We start from the raw sequence: 26,427 nt of genomic DNA, 5'->3' as shown, positions 1-26,427 counted from the left end.
TAATTAAGGAAAAAATAAATAATATTGATATTATAACACATTATGGATACATTGGCACGTTCATATAGAAAGGACGACTTCAAATATTTTTATGATAAGGAGGTAGTTAATATAATTTTTTGTAACCAATTTATTACAGTAATCAAAAATTTTGTATTGAATGAAGTGCTCAAAAAGTTGCTCATACTTCTAATGAATATAAAAACACTACATATTTGTATTTTTTTAATACATTTTTTTTAATTTTATCGTATTATTTACGTATATAAATTATGTACTGAATAAGTGGTACAACAAAAAAAAATGACAAAGCGAAATTTACTTATGAATTTGCTTAAGCACTACCAGATTAAAATTCTTTTAATAGAGTTCATATATAAAAATTATTTACTTATTTCATGTAAGAATCCAACATATTTTTAATACTATATGCCATATAAAAAAATTTCTTTTATTGGTATATTAAAAATATAAAATTTAAATAAAAAAATATTAACATTCATAATGTTTTTTTTTCAACTGCTTTTTTTTTTTTTTTTATGTATATAAATAAATAATGCAATTTTTTTTAATTTTAAGATTAAGAGTTTTATTTTTAAATAATAATTAATTGTATGTTTAGTAATAAACATAATCTAATAAAATAAAGTAAAATGGAAAATAAAATAAAATTAACATATTAACTACAAACCTCAATTTAAGAAACCCATTATAAAAGATATTATTTTATTCATATTTATAGTTCCTTATATATACCATAAAAAATATAAACCAAGTTTTTTTAAAAAAGTATTAAGAGATAAATATATTTTATTATGTATTTTTAACAAAAATTATTTATATAATATATATTATGTTGTTTTTTGAGTAAAATGTATATATATCAATATAATATATTGCATTTACTAATTTTCATAATATAGAAATAAGATATGTTAATTGTTAATTTACATCCAATAATACAATTTTTGTCTACATTAAATAATAATCATTTTAAACCATAACAAAATATAAATTATAAAGCGCCATTATTTTGTTCAAATATATATGATCCGAGTTCCATAAAATGATTATAATGGTGCTATTATAGATACATTTTGAAGTAAACATGTATTTTTTCCATAGAAATATATTTAAATGAAGAAATGCATATATCATACCAAATGTTCCTTTTTACACCTATATAATACATTAAATACGATTGGAAATCATCAAAATGTTCATATTCATATATAAACGAAGAATACATCTTTATACTGCTATGTATCAAAAAGAACAACTATATCTACATTCTTTTATAATATTAAACTAAATATATATATGTTTTTTAGGCTATATCTCTAAAAACATTAAAGATATGTCTTCATATTAATTACTCCATTACATGAAAATACATATCCCTTATTATTCATTTTATACATCTATGAACTTTATTTTTTTATATTTTTCATTATTTTGTAATATTTTAGCAGTCGATTTTATAAGTACTACAGCAAATATAATCATAAGAATGCCGAATGCTATTATATAAAAATATTTTATTTTTAAACTATTTACTTCACCTCTAAGTATTCTACTTATAAAATTCCAGCAAGTTTCAAATGGCGTATATTTATCATGCTTACCTGATAACTCAAGTACACGTAATATGGGAAATCCTATTCCTACTAGAAGAAAAAAAAAAATGTAGCAGTTCCAAATCTGTAATTTCTAAATTTTATTTTATTTTTTAGTTATATCTCTAATTCATCTGTTTTTTTCTACAAAATAATCATAAACATTTTTCATTAACAACTTCTTTGCAAAATGAAAATATATTCCGTCAAAAGTTCTATTATTATAATCAGCGACTTCTGTTTAGAATTGTGCTTTATTTAATGTATATCTATTAGATTTTTTCCTTTTCTCTCTTAACAACTTTTCATTATTATATATAGCTTTTTCATCGCGTTCCCCAATTTTTTTTCTATATCTTCATCTAACTCTATGATATTTAAATCCTTATTCTGTTTATATTTCGCTAGTAATAAATAATTATATATATTCACTTTTCTACTAACTTTGAAGTTTTTGTTGAAGGATTCGTTTGGTCCTATCTAAAAAAATGATATAAACATTATTTTTTTAAAATAATAAATAATCCAGTTGTTAAGAATAATATTATTATAAATAAAACAAAGAAATTATTCGTAAGGAAAATATAATCCAATAATATTATTATACCCCGCCATGGTAAAAATGCCATATCCATATTAAAAGGATAAAAGTAGAAAGTTTAACAGAGAAGAGTATATTAATTTTTCGTTTCATTTATAAAATATTTAATACTCCAATATATTCAGTAAAGAAAAAATTAATAATAATATATTATACTTCTAATGATAAGACAAACTATATTTAATTTTAAAATTATTTTTTATTTATTCACACAAACTTAATAAAATATAACTATAATGCATTTCACAATATTGGCAAAGAAAAATAACATTAAACGCGTATTATACAGTTTTTTTCTTAAAATTAAAAAAAAAAAAAGACTTACATTAAAATAAAATAATTTTAATGTACTCACAAGTATTAAAATATATAGTTATATGTAATGCATCAAATATATTGTATTTTTGTGAATCATTTTAAAAATAGAGTTAACAAAAAAAAATGCATTATTTCTTAATATTTCTATGTATTGATTTTATATATAATATGGAATAAATTGAGTATAGAAAGTTCAGAACATATATAATATATTATACTTTATATTAACAGAATATTTACTATTTCCATTGAAGTTTTCTTAATAATAATTCTAATTTTATAAATTTTATCTCCAGGAAATACTAATATTTCCTAGTAAAAAGTATATTATTATAACAATACAGTAGTATTAACAATAAATTATAAAGGAAATATTTAATAAAACATATTTAGTTATAATAATCATAATATGTACAATTTTTCATGTTACTTAATATATTTATTAAATTGAATTTATAATATACTCTGTGATGTATGAAACAATATATAATTTATTGTTAAATAAATATTTCTTTTTTACTTGTTTAATGTAATTTTTGTATGGTATAATTTTTAGTTATGTATGATTTATAGCATTATGTTAAAGTGAAAATTTTTCATATTTATATCTTATATTCATTATAGATTTTTTTTAATTAAATATATTTATTGAGAACGAATGATATTAAAAAAAAGAAAAAACAAAAAAGGTATAGAGTAATTCTGGTGAAAATATAATAATATAACTATGTCCTTCATATTATACTTCATCTATTTAATTCGATTTATAATATATATACATATACTTTTTTGTTAACTATTTACTTTTTCTTACATATCCATATAATTTTTGTAAAATAGAATAAAATGAATAATTAAGTAATACAAAATCATAAATTAACGAATTATAAGTATATTCTTATTATTTAGAAAAAGATAGAAATACTTATGTATAATAATGCACTATATACAATCTTGATGATATTATACAATATATGACTGCTATCCCTTATTCATAAATTGAACACAAAAAATAAACTCATGTTTATAAATTATATATAAAAAAAGAAATCCTTTTTTTTTTTACACATATTTAAAAATTTGGAGTTATAAATATTATAGAAATAGAAATTATCAATTTAAACTTTTTGTATTTTTATATATTTTTAAAATAAGGTTAAATTTTTACTGAATATATTTATAGACAACAATAAAATATTTTACAAATATATAACTAAATGCCAACACAAAAAGAAAAGACTGTAGAAAATATCCATTTAGTTCTATTATCCCTTAATGATAATTTTATCTTCTTACAAGTATATACATATATTTAAAATTTTCTATGACGATAAAGAAAAATTACAATTTATACATAAAAACTGTTAATGTATGATTGCATCTAATTCAATAATTTAGCTTTCCATTGACATATATCATAAAAACTATATAAAGTATATTTATTGATATATTGTTAATATAATACATATTCATTCAGTTTACTTAATATATAATTAAAACTACAGTACGTAACAATAATAACACAATAATTGGTTTTAACTCTTCATTTTATTGTGAATATATAGAATTCCGATAATATTAAACAATTATAAATAACTCAAATATAACAAAGATATTATTATATTATATAATTATGTATTCCTTTATACAGGATGATAAATAAACTGTATATTCTCTAAGGAGAATATTACAATAAATATATTTATAACTAAGTTTTCTTAAAATTTATTTTGTATAAAATATATTGGGTTACTTTTAAGTAAATAAATAAATATATATATATATATATATGTGCAGCAAAATACTTTTACTTCATTTCATCATATACAAAACAAGATGCAATTATTTTTAATTTCTAACAAATAATGATCCAATATAAATTAATTCAACAAATAATTATTTTGTCGTACAACAATATAAAAAACTGAAACAATTATTTTTTATTTTAAATATAAATTAAATCTTTAAATAAATATGTGTTAAGTGTACTATTATACATTAATTTTAACACACAAACATATATTTCTTATAAAAAGCTATTTAATTACACAAATATAAATATTAAACCACAACATTTAATTAAGATGTAACAATACGTTAAATTATAATTTGAAAAGCACAAAAATATTCAAATTCATCTGAAAAATTTGAACAAATTTTTTAATATCTTGCATAAAAGATGCCTATATATGTAAGTTCAATTATGAAAATTAGAAAATATGCTTATTATGTATATGACTACATATATATTACGGTTATAAATTCATATAAAATTGTACTCTACAAAAAGAATATTATTACTTTTTACTCATTTTACCCTCTTCTCTTCATAATTCTCCTATGCTTTTTAATTTTTACAAACATGTAAACAATTCCTAATTCAAAAATGGCAAATAATATGAGAATGAACACGCAATATAATTTTTTGTAAAAGTTAATTACATGTGTGTACAAATATGGAATTATTGGTAATATTAATCCATAAGAAACTAATAAAAAAGGTAAATATATTAGTAATACGTACTCCTTAAATAATATCTTTTTGCAGGACTTATTAGTAATTGACGGATTTTTTCTAATAAAATCTATATAATCAAGATGTTTGAATAATTTTCTTTCAAAGAGAGTTAAGTATTTGCCCCTATATTTCAACATTCTCTGCCTGATATATCCTTTATTGAATTGCTTCTTATATAATGAACTTTTACTTGATTGTTTATTTTTTATTTTGTCACATATATTACTGTTAGTTATAACTTCTTCTTCGTTCTCATCATTTTCATGTATTATTCCTTTTAAGTTTATATTCCTTGAGTCCCTATATTGACTAAATTCTGCTAGTAATCTAAAACTCTTTATATCTAATATTCGCTCAATATTGTACCCTCCTACAAACTTACTAAACGTACTCTAAATAAAAAAAGAATAATTATTATTTAAAAAAAGAAAAAATTATAGTCTAAGTTATGATATTAATAAAAATAAGAAGTGGACAAAATAAAAAATACAAAATATCTTAAAAAATATTATCATACCATGTCATTGTAAAGATAAAATATCCAAGTTAGAATAATAAAAGTATTAGTTTTAATAAAAAAGAGTGACTTAATTTTTTGTTCCATGATATAGATCAATAAAATTTTAATATGTTCAGCAAGGATACAAACAACAACAATATAATTTTCTTATAATTATAAAGGAAATATTTATTTATTTTCCTAATTATTTTATTTTTTGTTTTTCGTATAAATACAGTAAAATATACTATTTTTTACATTAGAGTCAAAGAAAAAATAAATTTTAAATATATTATAAAATTTTCAACTTAATTTTTTCTAGAAAAACATAATTTTCATTAAAACAATGTAATTATATTGCACTTATAAATTTTCAAAATGTATTAATTATTTTATAGTAGTTTTATTAGGAATACTGTATTTAGTATTTAAAAAAAAACAAAATTGTACCTAAGTATTTTCTAATATAAGGTTTATTTAAATAATACAAGGTATAGAATGTAGGTAGATTACAAACTATCATGTATTATGACGATAATTATTGATTTAAATTATTTTTTCTAATTATTAATGCTCTAAGTAACACAGAATTTGTTTTAAAAAATATCGTTCTTATAATTTACCTCTTTTAATTATGAAAATAACTGAAAAAATTAATATTTAAAAGAATAGCATTCCATCATACAAATAATAAGATAATGATTATAACTAAAAAGAATATGTAACTAAAATATATTGAACGTTTCAATATTATGTTCTTAATATACAATATAATTTATGATCATGTTTATATTTTAAAAAGATGATACATATTAACGCCTTATGTTTCTGTATCATAAATACACAATATTATATAAATCGTATATTATGTAATACATATTATAATAAATCTATAATTGATTTATAAATTCTCTAATTTTTCATACGACAAAAATATTTATATTTATGTAAACAAAAACAAAAAAAAATAAAATTTAGTATTGTTAAATATGTACTACATAAAATTGTAATAACAGGAATATTTGAATTGAAATGTATTTACAAATAAATATTATATGTTATATTATTTTTATATAATGTAATACAATAAAATTGAATGTTACGAAAATCATGCATTCATTAATTTTTCTTATAAATATTTTATTACATATATTTTTTTTTTTTTTTCTTATTTTACATGCACATATAACATATGATATATATTAAAAAAATAATGTAATATATAAAAGAAACATAAATTGTTTTATTTAAAAATTATAATTAGTAACAAATAAAGGATATGATATAATTTTTTTATTATGCTTAGTATATAACACAGTAATTAACAATTATAAAATAATTATAAGTACAAAATGTTATTCTAATCACATAAAAAATATTTCATGTTTTTCTTTCAAAAAAAGAAAGAAAAATAATAAATTAAAATAAGAACGAAAATTATTAAATGTATAACAATTTTTGAATTAAAAAAAATAATATCACAAAAACTACAATAATTATGTTTTTATTTCATTACTTTATATATGAAGTTATTGCTAATTTTATAAGATTCTTATTTAATATTTATTGAAATTTACATTTTTAATAGTCTCATAAATGAAAACTTAAAATTTCACTTTCTATATATTTTATATTTTCATAAAACGAAGTATGAAACTTTGAAATCTTTTTTTTTTTTTAATTTATTTAATTATTTCTGTGTTATACTCCTAAGTGATACGTGAATTTTACCTACTATATATACATATTTGTCCTTCAACATTTTTCTATTTAATTATAAATTTCATATAATATTAAGTGCTAATATTTGGTTGATAATCTTTTATACTGTTATAATATTTTTATAATTTGATACATTATTAAGACCATAATAATATATAGTAATAAGGTTTTTTGAGAAATAATAAAAAACTACTAAGTGTTCTCTATAGGAATTTTATTACAATAATTCCACAATTTTTATTAACATTTTAATATTCCTGCTACAGCTGATTATATATTTTAATTAATCTTTTACTAATGGATCTACAAGTTCGTGCATGCAAAATTGTGTAATGTAATTAAACTGTTAATTGTATATTGTTATATACATTTATTCCTACCTTATTCATAATGCTTTATTTTTCATTCATACGTATTCCGTTATTGTTTATATATTTTTCAAATGGAAATATTAGATTCTAAATATATTGACAATATTCGTTGGTAATATATGTTTATTGCACTTACACAACATAATGCTTAAATATAACAATATCAGAACTATATAATTCTATTCCTTTAATTTATATAACGTACCATAAAATAGTTAATTTGTTAGAAAATATCAATTACATATATATTATTAATAAATTATATTATACCTTATTATACAATTCTTTTATATATGTATTGAATTTGTATTTATCTACGTTAAAACATTCATGTAGTAATGTATATATTATCAGTGTTTTTGTTAATATGTTTCATATATAACATAACTATCCCCTTTAATTTATATGTGCAAATGTTATAACGTCTTTTGTATTATACCATATATAAACATATGACTTATTTAAATAAACGTAAAAAGAATAATATATACTTTTATTAAAAATTCAAAATTTTCTTTCTGTAATTGTTAAGATATATGTTAGACATGGTTCAGCATCATCCTGAATTAATCTACTATTCTGTCATTACATATAGTTATCTTCTTCAAAAAATATTAATGTAAAAAATATTCTTCAAGTTACATGCTAAAATACGAACTTTAATACACTATTGCGTTTCTCAAACATAAGTCAATATCAATGCATCAATTTATTATATTGATACTTTTTACCTTAGTATTAATTCACTGATTCATATGTTTCTTTTCTTTTATTATTTTTTCACTATTTGTTTGATTTCCATATATTCTTTTTTTTTTATTTAATTTTTGACGTAACATTTTTTTTAAAAGTATAAAATTTAACATTATTATAAATTGAAAAATGTTTTATATTAATATACAACTATTATGGATTATTTTAACGCACCTTAGATAATAAAAGAGGCTGCATTTTATATATAAATTATTTTTTTTATTATTTACATAATATAAAAAGAAAGCTATTTTAAAACATATATCAGCAAATATTATATCATAAATAAAACTTATACACATGAACATTATTATATTGCTTAAATTATTTTTAATATATTTAAAAATATGTCAATGAACCTGAAATAATATATTTTCAATATTTCCACGTCGGTTCAATATATATATATATATAAATAAATAGAATATACAAGGACATTCAGTTACACAATTTTCATGTTGGATGTGATAAATTATATTAGTTAAATAATACCAAAATTAATTTAAATTGTTTCATGTATTTCTCATTTTAAAAAACTTATATACATTTATACCTTTTTCAGTTATTAAAATATTTAATTTACAATTGAATATATAATACATCCATGTTAACAAGTGTAAATATATTACATGTTTAATTTTGAAAAAAATTTTAAATTATATTATAATATGCTTTGTAGAAATAGATAATTTAAATGAAATTAAAAAAAAAATACATGTTTGTTTGATTATACTTATATTATATTATAAAATTCAGCACATAAAAAAATTCAACATATACAGTAAAAGGAAAAAAAAACAAAAAGTTATAATATATTATATATTATTATAAAAAATTTATGCCATTAAAAATGAATATATGTATGAACCTGGATTATTGATATTATTCCAATATAAAAATATGCCATGTATAATTAAATTGATTCTCATACAAACGGTAATTTTAATATAAAATATTTTGCAAAATAGAATATATATGTAAAAATAAATAATTTAATAGAATAATGAAATATTTAGTGTTAACTAAAAGGTAACAATTAAAGTAGTATTCATATTTATAACAATACTTTATAATAAATATTTAACTAATTTTTATAAAATTGAATTAATAACCCATTTTAAGGAAGTACAATTATAAATATACCGGATACAATTATTTTACAAGAATTTATATTCATCTGAATCAATAATGAACTATATAATTCATTTTTTAAACTATTTTTTTGTTATCATATATTTATGTTTTCATATTTAAAACATTCAAACTTTTTAAAATATATTAAAAGCATCTTTCTGATGAAAACATATTATAGCAAATTTATCAGAATAATATATAAAATAAAAATTATTTTAAATCACTTTTACAAAATGCATATATTCTCTTTTCGTTTTATTATATATAAAAAAAGATATTTAGAATAAATTTAAACGAAATAATGCATTTTTTCTTATGAGACCACCAAATAATCATTTTGGACTAAAAACTTAAAAGATATGAAAGCAAATTACGTCTATTATTTGTTATTAGGAACATTCAATATCCTTTCAGTTTAATTAAATAATACTAAATTCGCACTTTTAAAAAAATATCATATAACATATATATATATTTCATGTAAAAAGAAATACTTATATACACTATTCATATCACTCCAAAGTACGAAATTACGTTAAGGCAGTTCTCTAAAAAAAATTTATCTAAAAAGTAACAGTGAAAATCAATAAAGATTAAAAATATATATTTCTATAATTCATATCAAAATAGTTAGGTATATGTATTTGTTATAATAAAAATTAAGTAAATGTATGCACATTACTTATTTATATATTATTTTTAAGGATGCTTCCATCTTCTAATTCCATATCAAATGTTTTTCTCACCACAGGTATTAACAGTTTTATAACATATTTCGGAATTATTTGGCTTTTTTATTTAATATTTTTTAATACTTTTTGAGCTATAATTAATACCGGATACAATTAAGAGTTCCACAAATAGTAAAAGTACAAAAATTGCTAATAATATTGGAATTAACAAAATATTACTCCTTTATGCTGAATATCCATTGAATTATTATGTTTATCTCGGGTAAAAATTAAAAAGCAAATATAATAAATATAAAAATAATTATATTATTAATAGAACTAAAAAGGATTTAATAACTCCTGAATATATCTTTCTATATATCATTAATTTTTCAGCCTCTTTATTAATTTTCTTGTTATTCTTTATTTTATCTATATTAACTAAATGGTTGTACATATCTTTTTCAAGAAATAAATCTATTATATTAAATAAAGGATATTTTCTTTGCATAGATGGTTTATTTCTGTTCTTTGCTTTTAATAATATTTCTTTTATTATGTTTCTTCGTGATATAAGCTAATTGCCATTTTTATATACGTCATTGTTTTTATTGACTAATTTTGTGTTATCATCGTTACTTAATGTATATACAGTAGGTAATACATTCATTGAACTCTCTGTTAGTATACTATTAGTTGTTTAGCCTAAATATACATCTATATAATTTTTATCCATTGATTTACCACAGTTACACTAAAAAAAAAGAATGTAAACATTTATTATATACATGGGTATTTATTTTTATACAAAGAAATTTTTATTCTTAATAACAAAACTTAGCAACAAAAGAAGAAATACAAACTATTATTATAATACTACATTATTTTTAGTATGACATATCCAAATTATTAAGATAAATGCAATGTTTTTAATAAAAAAGAGGGGCTTAAAATTTTCTTTCATTTTATAGTTCTTTAATGCCATTATACATTTACTAATACAAATATTAATTATTTTATATTTCCTGCAAAGGATAAAATAAAATAATATTATTTATAATTTTTTTTATTTTATTTAAAAGGTAAAAAGTTGAATTTATATAAATATAACCCATAGTAAATTTTACAAATGTAAAATGACTTTAAAATTGATTTGTCATATTATATATACACAGAAATTTTGCATAAAAATAATTATAAAAAAAAAGTAATACGGAGGATAATAATATTAGACAGTATTAAAGTAAAATAAAAATTATTCAATCAGTGATAAATAATTTTTTTTTATTCAATAAAAAGTATAACATACAGAAAATTTATACTTACATATATTCAGATACTAATTATAAACTTTTACATGGTTCCTAAAAAATAATTCTAATTATATATATTTTTTTGCACAATTTCTTTATATATTTAAGTAATATTAATTATCTTGATAATAAAAATAATAGAAAAGGTATATTAAATTATGAACAATATTCTGAATTATATAATGTATACATTAATATTTATCTAGAAAAAAAAAATTACTCTTTTATATATCATCCTGCGTTAATAAAATAAAATTTATTATTATCTACAAATCTCTAAATTTAAGGATATTTTATAATATACTATAATAATGAGATTTATATTTGCATGTAATGATTTTACAAAATTTATATATTACTTCTAAATCGGAATACGATTTATTATTGTTTAATAGAATATTAAAGAATACTTAATTTATATACATGTTCCTTTTAAAAATGTAAATACATGTATATAGAGAAAAATATTAATATAATAAAAAAGGGGGCCAAAATTGTATTTGATATAAAAGTAATCATTGCAGTTTGGCAATGTCAAAGATATATATAGCAATATAATTTTACAAATGAATGTAACAAAAATAATGTATATATATATAAGATATATAAAAGTATTATAACAAATATATAGGAATATAAATAATTTAGAAAAAGTTCATGTATTTTCATTTTAATACATACTTTTATAAACATATTTTTAAAAGAAAATAAAAACAATTAATATTTTAATTAACATAAATATTTCTTATAATGAGAAATTTATTATGGGTCATAGAAGATTTACTCTGAGTATATTTAATACAGCATTCATTATAATAAAAATTTTATTTTATTAAAAAAAATAATAATAATAAATCTAAAAAAAAAAAATTAAATTATTATTTCGTTAAAATAGTTTTTTCCATTACTAATTGAACTTGCAGAAATTGACATAATTATATATTATTCAATTATATTGTATGTGCATATTGTAATATTCATAATGACAAAAGTTTATATATTTTAAAATCATTTGCGAATTTAAAGATATAGATTTTAAATAATTAAAAAAAAATTTTTACATAAAAAATTGGATAATCCTCAAAAATCGATAAAAATAGAAGCGTCTAATACGTAAATTAATAAATGGATTATAAAAATTTTTAAAATTCCAATTAACACAATAATATTGATATATAGATTTTTTCACGTTTTTAACTATTCTATGCTATATATATTTCTATTAAAATTTCTTCATTTTCTAATATGTATAATAGATATATTTATTGATATATTTGTTCAATTATGTCAGGAATATACAAAGAAAGTCCTTTTTGTAATCAATTTATTTTATCATATATATTTAAACATATTATTGTAAAATAGTATTAAATAGAAATATTGTATATATAATAATAAGGTGATAAATATATGATTCCTCCTACTGATAAGAATAATCTAGTGATGTGCAAAATTAATATTCCTCCGCAAAAAATCATACTAATTACAAAATAAAATAAATAAATACTCAATATTTCATAGAAATACCCATATATCTAAATTTTCAAATTGTTAATTTGGTCTTGACTAAATGAATAAAACATAAATATATATAGTATTTTTAAATACTTATATGTATATATTTATGTTTTTCGACTCCTAGATATAATATTACACATAATATTCATTTATCTTCAATGTGTGTTCTATGATAATTGATTAGACTTCTTCTAATTAATGATGTTATTAATTACATATAATTATATTGCATATAACTTTTTTTATCTCAGTTTATTGTTTAAAAATATGTAATAGTATACTACATATATGTTCAAACAAAATTGTATTGAACTGTTGTTTCATTCATTAACCATCGTATACTATTATTTGCCATAAATCTATTAATACTTTTCAACTATTCTGTTACTAGTGACTAAAGGACAAAAATATATCACCACAAATGATTGTACTTTAATTTATCATGAAACTGTGTCAAATGGTTATTTTGATTTAATGTTTTTTACGTTAATATTTTACTTATTTTACCACAGTATTTCTTAACATAAGTTTTATTTTTAATTAATCCACCATATTCAAAACTTATCTAACACATTCATACAGTATATTATTTTACGTATATTTAACTAATATAAGACTAATAAAAAGAATATATATATATATAATTAATGTTAAATTAATTAAGATGCCTATTATACAACGTATAATTCAATAAATATACAGAATAAAACGTAGAACAATCATAATAAAAATAACCAATTTTAATCATTAAATGTTTATTCCCTTTCTTATGCATAAATATTAATGACAAAACTCATGAAGATACAAGTAAAAAAAAAATAAAATTTATATTCTATGTTACGTTAAATAATGGAATCTACTATCAACCATAAATTATAATGTATAATAATACTTAGATGTATTTATTCCTATAATTCAGTAATAGCATATATTTTAATAAAATTATTAAAATAAACAAAAATGTTATTTATCTTTCATCTTCTACCATTTAGAATATCATAAATATTATGTACCTTTTTGTGACTTACAAAAAAGTATTATTACTGATTAAACAGACCATTTTATAATAATAAAAATATCAGAAAGCAAAATAAACATTATTTATCATACACATTATCTTAAATTACATATTCTATAAAATTCATTATGTTTCTTTGATTTTCTTTTTTTTAAATATAATCTTAACTCTCATAAAGCAAATTTATCTTTTAATTAAAAAAAAAATTTATTGTGATACGATTGATCCAGTTCATAATTCATTCGTTATTTATATATAAACAAAAAAGAAAAAAAATATATATATATATAAGAGTATAAGTGCATTTATTCACATTGTTTTTTCGAGCGAAAAACAAGACACTTTTATTTTTAATTAAAAAGACTAATTCTACATTTTTTAATTACTTCATTAAATAGCAAAATAAGATTAAAATAATATAATAAAGAATCGAGAATATATTTTTTATAATTACAAATATAAATTGGCACATATATCAATGAAAATATATATACTATGCTTTTATATATTTATATCAAGTTGCATATATTTTTCAAAAAAATCTAGTTATTAGAAAAAACATATATATAAAATAAAATATTATGCTAAACTGAGAATATATTTTAAAAGAAAATAGGTATTAAATTAAAAGATTCAAATTTACAAAAAAATTAAAAGAGTAACTTTTTACTGTTGAAAATTAAAAACTCCTGTCACCTGTAGGTCTACTTATATCTGTTAAATTACAAGTATGTTCGTTATTTCTGTAAAACATTCAGCAAATTATATATTTTAATTGTTATAAAACACTATTTTAAGTAGGGAATGTTACTCCGTATAATTAAATTTACTTTTTAAATGTAATAACTTTTCATATATAACTGTTTTTCTTAAGATATAGAAAAGCCTGACTAAAACTACAATCCATAATATTTGTAATGGTACAAAAAATTTTAATATATTACTAACAGTAAATGCGCTTTCCCCCATAATCTTAAAAACACTGAATAATACAACATATGATACTCCAACTACTAAATGGAAGACAAATAATGCAAAAAATGCCTCACGTTTTCTTTGTATACATTTTTTTATAAACTTAAAATCATCATTTCTACAATACCTAAGTACATTTTTATAATATATTTTGTCTAACATTCTTTTTCCACAATAGTTATCTACCCTATTGTATGCAGAAGGTTTACATTTCCCAGCTTCTCTATAGCCTCCTGAATTATTTGATGTACATTTTTTTCGTAGTTTATTTTTTATTTTGGATACTTTTTTATTATTAGTTATATTCACCTTTTCGTATACTACATTATTTGGAATATCTTCCGCTTTCCATACGATATTTAAACACACTTCCTTTTTATTCTTTGCTAGTAAACGATAAGTTCTTGTATATAATTTTTCATTACTAATTTTGTTCTCATTCAAATATTTACAAAAGTTACTCTAAAATAACAAAATTAATATTCACGATTTAAAAACAAAAATGAATCCAGGATAATAAGAAATATTAATAGAAACAAAAAAAATATAAAAATGAATAACAAAGGTATCTTGAATTAAATTATATCATACCAATTCACTATTAAAACGACGTATCCATGTTAAAAAGATAAAGGTCACAATTTGAATAAAATAGAATAACTTAAATTTCTTTTTCATAGTGTAAATTTTTAATATTTTACAATATCCTGTTAATAACAAATTACTGATAATAAATATCTTTTTAATGACAAGGGACACTATATTTTTTTTCATAAAAAATTAATAGTATGTATATAATAAGTATAATACATTTTACACTACAGAAAATATAAGATAGCTCCAAATTTTTATTATCATATTTTTATCATATTTTTATTACTAAAATCTAAAATTAATTATAACATAATTTTGAAAGTAATCAGAAATATTTAAAATACTTATCTAGGTTATTTAATATACTATGGTAATTAAATAGTTTTTTTATTAATCATCTTCGAAATAAAATAAAAATAAAAATTTCTTAATACTTGAAAACATTCATTTTATATAAAATACATAATGTATAAAATGTAGATAATACAATGTTCCGTATATTAAGAGAATAAATGCTAATTAAAATTATATTTCCTTACTAATAACTACTTTTTGATAAATATTATATTATGGAACAAAAGATTTTTATTTTTAAAAAACATTATCATAATATAATAATAGTAATAATGAAATAAAATACAAATATTTTTACAAATTTTATATAATTTTAATTTTTAAAATCGTAATTTTTACGGTTTATTTTATATTTAAAAAATCAGTATTATATGATACTGATGTACTAAAAAAATATCAATTTTAAAATCAAATAAAAAAAACAGAGTTCTTATATTTGCATCATAGATTTTATAAATTATAATTTATAACTAAATTTAATTTTTCCCATTACAACTAAATGAAAATTATTAAAATTTTCCTCTTTTTCCATACTTTTTGTTTTTTAATAAAATGTATGCTTTCAGAAGAAATATTAATAAAATTTAAAGAAAAAAAAAAAAAAATGAAGATTAAAATTAAAATTGGTGTAAAAATTGTGTATACAAAAAATAAAGTTATTGTTATTTCTAACAAAATATATATACCATATGAATATTATATACTCTGTATTAAATGTATACAATAAATAAAAAAATAACAAAGTAATTTTGTAAAATGTATGATTTCGTAATTTTACTGCTAATAATATTTTTACAAATAAATAATTTTTAGTTAATTTATTTACAAATACATTATATTAAAAACATTTCTTAGAGATATAAATTAATCTACATAAAATTATATATTGATGGAAATTTCTTTAACAGCAAAATTGTTTTCTATTAAAGTAAATATTTTTCTATATATTATATCAGAATAAAAAATTATGAATTACAAAAATATTATGGAATTAATAAATTAATATTAATCATCTAATATAAAAATTCATTTTATTCTCATAAGGTGTTACACTTCTAAGGAAAAACTTAAGAAGTAAAAAAAAATATATATATACATAAACAAATTTAAATTATTCTGTTTATGTTTTTTTGAGTTAAATTCATTGCAAAACTGACATTTATGAAATAACTTATTTAGTTTCTTTCAGGTTTTCGAATATTTGGGGCACGTCACTTTTTTACACAATTAATATTTTAATATATAGTGTATGATGATTAATTTAAAATTTTAAAACAACACAACTATGTAAAGTATTAAATAATTTATGAAAAATAAGTGTATATTTTATAAAATCATGGTAAACATTTGCAGATAAACACAGCTGTATTCTCATAGTAACATTCATTGTTTGTAAACATATTTATGATGTGTTTACTTAAAAAATAATTATTTATTTTTATGAATTATTTATGTTATTCCTAAATTAAAAAATAATACATAAATACTCTAACTTCCTAGTAATACTTAAAATTTTCGTCCTATTAATTATACATACTAGTAGACAATTGTATTCTTATATATATATATGTATATGCATAATATAACTCAATAAAGTACATATATATTTACCATTATAACTTCTTTATATTTAATAAGAAATATTATTGCATAATAATAAAACAAGTTAAATATAAAGCAATAATAAATTTCAATTTTCAAAATATTATTTTCATTTTTATACTAGCTATACCCTATTAAAGATAAAAAATATTAATTTATATATTAAATTTTTATTTAATCTAATATATTTTATATTTTCAATATAATTCAAATAGTGAAACGTAAGCTTTTTTCTTCTACAATAAAACAAAAAATACTTAAAATGATCTCCTGTTATATAATTTTTCATATATAGTATATGCTTCACAATTTCGAAAAAGCTACACTTATACAATTTAAACACCATATCTTCTCATGTATTATGAAACATGTTATTGTTTATAAAACAATCATATATATAAATGTATAGTGTAAAATGGCAATAATTTTTTTATTTAAATGCAATACATAAAAATTGAACATATTACTTAATACCTATGATTAAAAACAAAAGTATGACATTTTAGCAATTTGTTAAGAATGAACGTGAGACCCTTAAATCTAAATAGATCCAGGTTTATGTAAGAACTTCATTAGGTAACCACAACCATAAGAAAAAAAAAATATTCATGTTAAAAGATATGAAATTATTTATTAATTTCTAATAATTATATTAACAACTAATACAGCATTTTTCTCATTTCTTGTTTTGTTAACACTATAAATTATTCCAAATAAAATAATGAATGAACTCCCATAATCTCTCTAATTTACTAGGACATAAAATTACTATTGTAGTAGTATTGAATTTACTAATATGTAATCTTTTGTCAACTACACCACCTCATCTGAAAAATTATGTTATATTCATTAAGAAAGAAAATTCATGGAAATATATAGATGAATACAATAACCCCATAACGACAAGTACTTCTGAAAAAGATAAGATGTGTTATTTCTGTAGCATGTATTATATAACATATCATACTCAGTATTTTATTTAGATATGCTATTGTTTTATTATATATTTATAATTCCCCACATACACTGTAAAAAAAAGACATTTTTTTTAAAAAGTTAAGTAATAAATATATTTTATAATATTTTTCTAAAAAAAATTATCTTTTTCCTTTTAAGCAAAATATATGTAATAAAATATAATACATTCATTTTGTTTGATTAAATACAAACAAGAACATTTATATTTTATACATAAAGTCAACCATGTACCTGCTTTATTACTTTTGCCAGTAGTCATTTTAGAGTTAAAGAAAGTAAAAAATAGAACACACATATTTTTTATTTAATAAATAAATTCTAATATATAATCAACAAAATTATATTAATTTTAATATTATATATTAATTTTGATTCAACATATACATTTTTAATAACAGTATAATTTAACACACAAATATATATATTATGCAGTAATATTTAATTATTCTACAACAATAAGTTAAAATACAAAATGAAAACCACTATAATATTCAAATCCACAAAAAATCGAAAAACATAATTTATTATTGTTCGTATAAAAATAATGCCTTATACATATGTATATTTATAAAATTATACCAATAATAAGTATGACTATAAAGTACACAACAATAAATATATTACATATAATATTTCTTACTAATAATTAATTTATATGAAAATACAAATTTCTTATTGTTTATTTTACTCTGTCATCAACTTAAATTTTTGATATTTTTCATTATTTCTTAAGATCTTATAAATAGCTATTATAATTAAGATTGATAACATAATGAAAGTTACTGCAAATAATAATATAAAAGCATGTCCTTCATGTTTTAAACATAGAATTGTTTTAAGGAATTGTAAAATCTGATTATCTACTACTAGCGCCTGCTCCTCCAGAAGGCGGCCCGAATTTACATGACATGGGTAATCCTATTCCCAAAAGGAAAAAAAAAAAGAGCATAAAAACCGCATATCTGTATTTTCTAAATCTTATTTTTTTTAAAGCTATATTACAAATTCTCCTTTTTTTTTCAAGAAAAGTATCATAATTTTTTTTTTTTATCCATTTCTTTTGAAAATGGAAATGTTTTCCATCAAAAATTCCATTATTATAATCTATAACTTCTGTATAGTATTGCGCCTTATTTAACATACTTCTGTTTGACTGTATGCTCTTTCGTTTTCTGAACATTTCGTTTTTATATATTTCTTTTTGATTATTTTCTTCATTATTTGTAAACTTTTCTTTTGAATACACATTATTTGAATCATTATGCTGTTTATCTTTTGCCAGTATTCGATAACATCCTGTATCTAATTTTTCACTAGGATTATAGTTTTTATCACCAAATTTGTTGAAGGTACACTAAAAACAAAAATATATTTGTTGTTTAAAAGATACAAAATTCATGCTACGTAAAATTATTAATAAAAATAAAAAATTAAAAATATAAATAACGTAAATATCTATAAATTATATAATTGTACCAGCTCACTGTTAAATTGATATATCCATGTTAAAAGTATAAATGTAAAAATTTTTATAAAAAAGAGCAACTTAATTTTATGAACCATTATATAGATATTAAATATTTTTATTAATTCAAAAAGAAAATAATTAATAGAAATATAAAATGCGTCTAATGACAAAATATACTATATTTATTTAAAAAATTTTATTTATTAGTGATTCATAAATATATAATAAAAAGTATATACCTATAATTGATTTTACCACATACAACATAATATAACTTTTAAAACATATTATATAATTATTATCATAATATTATTTAAAAAAAAAAAAACTAAATTTCATTAAAACAAAATAATTTGAATTTCTTCACAAATATTTAAAGTATACAATATACTTCATGTATAGCACTTATTAATATATACTTTTTTTAATCAATTTCAGAATAAACAAGTATATATGTGATTTCTTATTATATGTAAATATTGAATTCATTTACAGAATGTAGAGAATATATATATATATTTTATCTCTTTGTATGTTAAAATAATAATTACTGATTTAAGGATATTATCCTATTAATAATTCAAAATTTTCAAACATTGTATTTTGGAAAAAATACTTATTTTAAATAAAACATTATTATAATAATAATATTATTTAATGAAAGAAACATTTTTTATTGCGTTAATTATAACAAGTGCATTAGATTCCAATAAATAACTATATTTTATTTTGTATGATATTTTTTAAAATGTAAAATATATACAGTACTTTATATATAAAGATATATGTATTCTAAAAGCAAATAAGGATTGATTTTTTATTTTTATAAATAATTTTTGAAAATTACAATTTTTAAATAAGATGAAACTTTGTCACTATATTTAAATTAAAACTCTTTATATTTATGCACTTAGTTTTATAATTTTTTTTAAATTATGTATATAATTACTGGAAGTATTAATATAATAATATAAAGAAAAAGAAAAAAAATTGCCTAATGAAAAAATTTTTACAAAGATATTACATTATTCACATTAAATTAAGGATACTACAAATGAAATAAATTTACAAATAAAAATAATATATATAGTCTACAATATCTACATAACAAATAAGAAACGATAGCACTGTAATTTACTTAAATGTATGATTTAGTAATTTTTCTACTTTTATCTTTAGATGGATGCTTTTATATTTTATATATTTTTTATAGATAAATGAAGTCAAGAACAAATTTTAAACGATCAATATAATAAATAGGCATAAACATATAAACAGTAAATAGTTTATTGAAAATATATTTACCAATAAAAAAATTATATAGTCCAATATATATATTTTGTAAGTACTATAACCATAACAGTGATAATTATGAAAACATGATATGCACAGAGAATTATTGTAATTATCTGATATATAATATTTTATTATTGTTCTCTTTAAAAACTTTTATTCTTACAATTGAAAATTAAATAACTGAAATAAGTTGAAAATATTAGAAATACTAATACTATTATATTTTTATAATTTTACATTATTAATATATGCATAGTTCAATTTATTAAGACACATATTTAACTAGTTTATATTTTTCCATGCTTTTATCGTCTAACGTTTTTTCTCATAAATAATATTTTCATGTAAAATATAAGGATACTAAGTTTTTAAATGTAGTATAATAATTATATGTAAATATATTATAATATTAATTACGCAATATAAGCACAGTAAAGCATATAATTGTGCTAAAAAATTATTAAAAATACAATTTTTCTGTTTGAGCAACATTTACGATAAATAAATATTTTTTTCTTTTATTTTTTTAAAATATTTTATATTTTTCTATATTATTTGTGTTTTTGCTTAATTAAGTAATAACATATAAATAGATTAATATCCTTATATAATATTTAATTTTATAATTCTTTAATATGTAAAACATAAATGCAATATTCTCTTATATATATATTTGTATTAACGTTTTATTGTTATTTCATTCACTTGTAGATTCAATATTGTTTTTTGCAATATTAACTTCTTAATTTATTATTTTTACTAATGTATTGTGTTTTTAGTTATGGTTTTCAAAAATATAAGCATTTAAAGTAATTTTTTTTTTTCCCTCATAATTATTGTATAAAAGACAATTAACATATTCTTACATTTACAATAGTAATTTTACAACATCTTTTTATTTCTTAACGATTACAAATTCTTCATATACTTAATAATAAATCATTACACTTATTTAATTAAAACATCTACGAAAATATATGGAAAATTTTCTAACAGACTTAGTTAAAACCTATGTAACGAAAAAAAAAAATAAATGTACATATGTATTATTTTAAAAAAAGTAATTTTTTTTTTAATTTCATTTTATTTAAAAAAAAAAGTGTTACCAATATAAATTAATTAGTAATTTTCAATATAAACTACATATATTTTTATGCTTCTATAATATAATATTAACTATTTACATAATATATTATTAGACATAAGAAAATGAGGAAATATAAAAAACACAGATTATTATATAAAAGTAGAAAAAATATATACTTTTTTATTATCCCTAATGATAAATTATCTTTTTCTATAGATATTAATGTATATAAAATTTTAATATTATGAATAAAAAAAAAAGTATTTATGCATATTATTTGTTAACATTTGATTACACTTAATTCATTAATTTAAACTTTTAATATTGTAAAAATTATAAAATATATATGGTATATTTATAAATTTAACATATAATTTATATTTAATTAATTTTTTAGATATAAAATTAACTTTACAATTAAGATAAATAATAAAATGATAAATAGCTGTCATTTTTATTTAATTGTGTATATTTAGATATAATAAGTTATTGAACTATTATAAGTACCTGAAAATTAATAAAGATATTATATTGTAAATTTATATATTATATCAAAAAAATAAAAAATAATAATCCGTTGTAAAGAATTTTACAATGTAAATTTTTTACAGTTTATTTATCATAAAACTTATTTTATATAGTGAATACTATGTTTGCTTTTATAATATATATATATGTACTACAATTAAACAAAATACATCTTCATCGTGTCAATAAAAATAAATCAAGACTTATTTTTTTTATATTAATTGTAATCAAATATTTTTCAAATTATGTCAACAAATATTCATTTAAAACTAAAGTAAAATGAAAACATATAAAAAAGTATTTTTATAGTCAAAATATTAACACAAGCAATAAATAAAATTATATAAATTGTCCCACTTAATATTATTTATAACACACAAAGACATATTTTTCATACAAATATATGAAAATATACAAATATATCCAATAATTCCAAGTATTCAATTTGGATAAAACTATAACTTAAATTACAAATTAAAAAATATTATATATTAGAATTCACAAAAAAAATAAGATTTATTTTTACTGGTGTGTATCCTTTAGAACAGGTATATGTATCTACACTTATAATCTTTATTCAACTATGATTATTCATATTATGATTACAATTCAAGATATTACAGTTAAGTGTTCATATTAAATATTTCATTACGCAAAGAAAAATATTAATTATTATTCATTTACCTTTTTCTGAACTTAATTTTTTCATATTTTTTAACTTTTTTATGGTAATAAACAACACCTAATATAATTGTAATGCCTAACATGAGGAAGGATATGCAGTATATTGACGTTCTAAATAAACTTGTTACATATAAGTTCGCATCCTCACCATTACTTTTAATAACCTTGAAAATCTCATTGAAAGGTGAGTTCTTCTTTAACCAGTCACCCAAAGTACTCACCCAATTTTTACCTCCATAACATGCGCTCACTATTATAATTAACCCCTTTGCAAGTCCCAAACTACAAGAATAATCTAATATGATTGATACAGATAACAACAATAATAAAGATAAAGGTAAAAAAAATCGTAATTTGCGATTTTTAAATATTATTTTTTTATAAAACTTATCACTAATTGTTCTGTTGTTTTTAAGAAAATCTACATAATCCAGTTCTTTGAATATTTTTTTTTCTAAATAAGAACATTTTTTTGTTACAAGTATACAAGATTTATTTTTCACATTTTTTTTATATCGTCTTGCATTTCTCGGTAGATTCTCATTGGATTGTTTCTTTTTTTCTAAGATGCATTTTTCATAATAAGATATATCGTTTTTATCATTCACTCCACTTTGTATCTCTTCTTTTAAACATATAACACCCCCATCCATATTCTTCTTATATTTTTCCAGCAAACGATAATTTCTTGTAAATAATTTTTTATTATAATTGTAGAATTTAACCAAAGATCTATTATGCGTACTCTGAAAAAACAAAAGCAAAATATATCATTTAAACAAATGAATAATTTCACAGTAAAAAAGAGTAATAACATATATAATACATGAAAAACATAGTTAATACAAATATTAGTATACAACTTTATCATACCATATAAGTACACAAATGATATTTCCAACTTAAAAATATAAACGTAGAAATCTTAATAAATATCATTAACTTAATTTTGTGTTCCATGTTATAAAAATTTTAAACGTTAATATAAAGAAAAAGAATAAAATTAACAATAATACAATATTTGATGTATGATAAAAGACACTATTATTTTTTATTTAATTTGTTTTTTATATTTTCGTAAAATCATTATAATATTTATATAGTGTAATTTTTTTTACAACAGAGATAAGGAAAAATAGCCATAGAAATAAACTACAGTGTTTTTATCATAATGTTATATATAAAAAAATAAACTTAATTAAAATTATATAAATTGAATTCATTAATAAATATTCTAAATTAATATAATAATTATTTAATACAGCAGAATAATTATATAATTCTTTATTAATTTTTTTCACAATAAGAAAAATAATATATATATTCCATTTTTATTATATCTACATATTGAATTTTTATGGAATAAAGAAAGTAGGGAATATAAATAATGCACTGTTGCGTATATTCAGAGAATAACTGCTAATTTTAATTATGTATTCCTATTAATATTTCTAATCTGATTAACATACCAATTTTGAAAAACAGACTATTATAGCCAAAATATATTAAATAGTATTAAAATGTAATATTTCTAATATTAAATGAAAAAATCAATTTTTTATGATATATAAATTGTAATGATATCTTTAAGTACTAATTAAATATATGAATTCTTTTGTAGTCTACAATATGTTTAACATATAAAAATTATGACATAATAAATAAACTATGAAAAAAAATATTTTTAAAAGGTAAATAAATTATAATTAATTATTCTAGTACAATAATATTAAAAAAGTATAATTTTTAATTAATTTTAATTTGTAATATTATTTGTAAATGAAATATTTTAAAATTATTCTGTTTAGTTTCTTTTGCTTAATTAAATTTAAATTTTTATTAGAATATCAATATAGTAAAAAAAAAATATCTATCATTGTCTAAAACGTACCAATATCCTAAAAATAAAATTTTTATTATATATAGGTCATTTCTGGCACTAATACTTATATTATTATTTTTTATATGTATACATATAATTATATATTTTTAAGTAACTTATTTAAAGAAGAACTAAATCAACAATTACTTTAGTGTAACAATAATATAACATATATACTATAGTATCAATTATTGGAAAAACATTATACTAAAAAAATTATTATTTTCCTACATATGTACCTTATATAAATTATAAATATAAAAACATATTTTGAAAATTTCCTACAAAATAATATTAACACATATCCAAAATCTTAAATACAAATATGTATAATTTATGTAAAATTATATAACTTCATAAAATGTCATATTTTTAATATTAAATAAAAAATTAAATATTAAAAATTTTTAATTTTTTATTAGCAAAGCGATCAATTACTTTGTGCATATATTTCCAAATATGTATCTTAAGATATTTAAGTCCCTGTATATTTTCGCATAAAAATAAAATTTTTTATATTTTTCATAAAATAAAAAATATTATTTCAATTATATATATACCAAATGATTAGTATATCAAATATTAGTTTTAATTTGGAGTTCAAAATGAATTTATGGAAAAACGCTTTTAAAAAATTATCGTTTAATAAGGTAAGAATCTTATAAATAAATGCAGCCAAGAACGATGTAATATATTCTTATTTTATAAAAAAATTTATAAATATAGATTAACATTTTAAAGAATATATATTAACACTTAAAGCACTAATGAAAGAACAATAACCATTATACGATTTAACTTATGAGATTAATTTTCTTTTACTTAATATTATATTATTATAAAGAGGTAGATTATATATTTCAAAAACATTTCTGGTTCTTAATATAAATTCTGTATGTTTTTGCACATATGTTACTTCTACTCATG

The 26,427-nt window shown here is 18.1% G+C and overlaps 4 protein-coding genes and 2 pseudogenes across 4 annotated transcripts, besides 2 other annotated features; all 6 read right to left on the bottom strand.

Moving 5' to 3' along the window:
- Nucleotides 1-1,413: 1,413 nt before the first annotated feature.
- PmUG01_08057400 lies at nucleotides 1,414-2,310 on the bottom strand (annotated as a pseudogene).
- Nucleotides 1,414-2,310: a sequence feature (fam-m protein, pseudogene).
- A 2,538-nt stretch (nucleotides 2,311-4,848) lies between these two features.
- Nucleotides 4,849-5,657, bottom strand: PmUG01_08057300 (Plasmodium exported protein, unknown function; the record flags this gene model as incomplete). Its single annotated transcript, XM_029004742.1, has 2 exons — nucleotides 4,849-5,445; nucleotides 5,571-5,657. 2 exons carry the CDS (start codon nucleotides 5,655-5,657, stop codon nucleotides 4,849-4,851), a joined length of 684 nt encoding a protein of 227 aa, XP_028861401.1.
- A 4,868-nt stretch (nucleotides 5,658-10,525) lies between these two features.
- On the bottom strand, nucleotides 10,526-11,188 carry PmUG01_08057200 (annotated as a pseudogene).
- Nucleotides 10,526-11,188: a sequence feature (Plasmodium exported protein, unknown function, pseudogene).
- Nucleotides 11,189-14,859: 3,671 nt separating this feature from the next.
- PmUG01_08057100 (Plasmodium exported protein, unknown function) lies at nucleotides 14,860-15,705 on the bottom strand (the record flags this gene model as incomplete). Its single annotated transcript, XM_029004741.1, has 2 exons — nucleotides 14,860-15,489; nucleotides 15,619-15,705. The coding sequence occupies 2 exons, from the start codon at nucleotides 15,703-15,705 to the stop codon at nucleotides 14,860-14,862; spliced, it is 717 nt and encodes a 238-aa protein (XP_028861400.1).
- Nucleotides 15,706-19,411: 3,706 nt separating this feature from the next.
- Nucleotides 19,412-20,118, bottom strand: PmUG01_08057000 (fam-m protein; the record flags this gene model as incomplete). The annotated part of the gene is made up of 2 exons (XM_029004740.1): nucleotides 19,412-19,909; nucleotides 20,032-20,118. The coding sequence occupies 2 exons, from the start codon at nucleotides 20,116-20,118 to the stop codon at nucleotides 19,412-19,414; spliced, it is 585 nt and encodes a 194-aa protein (XP_028861399.1).
- Nucleotides 20,119-23,614: 3,496 nt separating this feature from the next.
- Nucleotides 23,615-24,578, bottom strand: PmUG01_08056900 (fam-l protein; the record flags this gene model as incomplete). The annotated part of the gene is made up of 2 exons (XM_029004739.1): nucleotides 23,615-24,364; nucleotides 24,492-24,578. 2 exons carry the CDS (start codon nucleotides 24,576-24,578, stop codon nucleotides 23,615-23,617), a joined length of 837 nt encoding a protein of 278 aa, XP_028861398.1.
- Between the last annotated feature and the right edge of the window lie 1,849 nt (nucleotides 24,579-26,427).

The sequence above is a fragment of the Plasmodium malariae genome (assembly GCF_900090045.1).
Source record: "Plasmodium malariae genome assembly, chromosome: 8".
Taxonomy (NCBI): Eukaryota; Apicomplexa; class Aconoidasida; order Haemosporida; family Plasmodiidae; genus Plasmodium; species Plasmodium malariae.
Note: the sequence above shows the minus strand (reverse complement) of the source record. Positions and strands in the feature narration are given on the sequence as shown.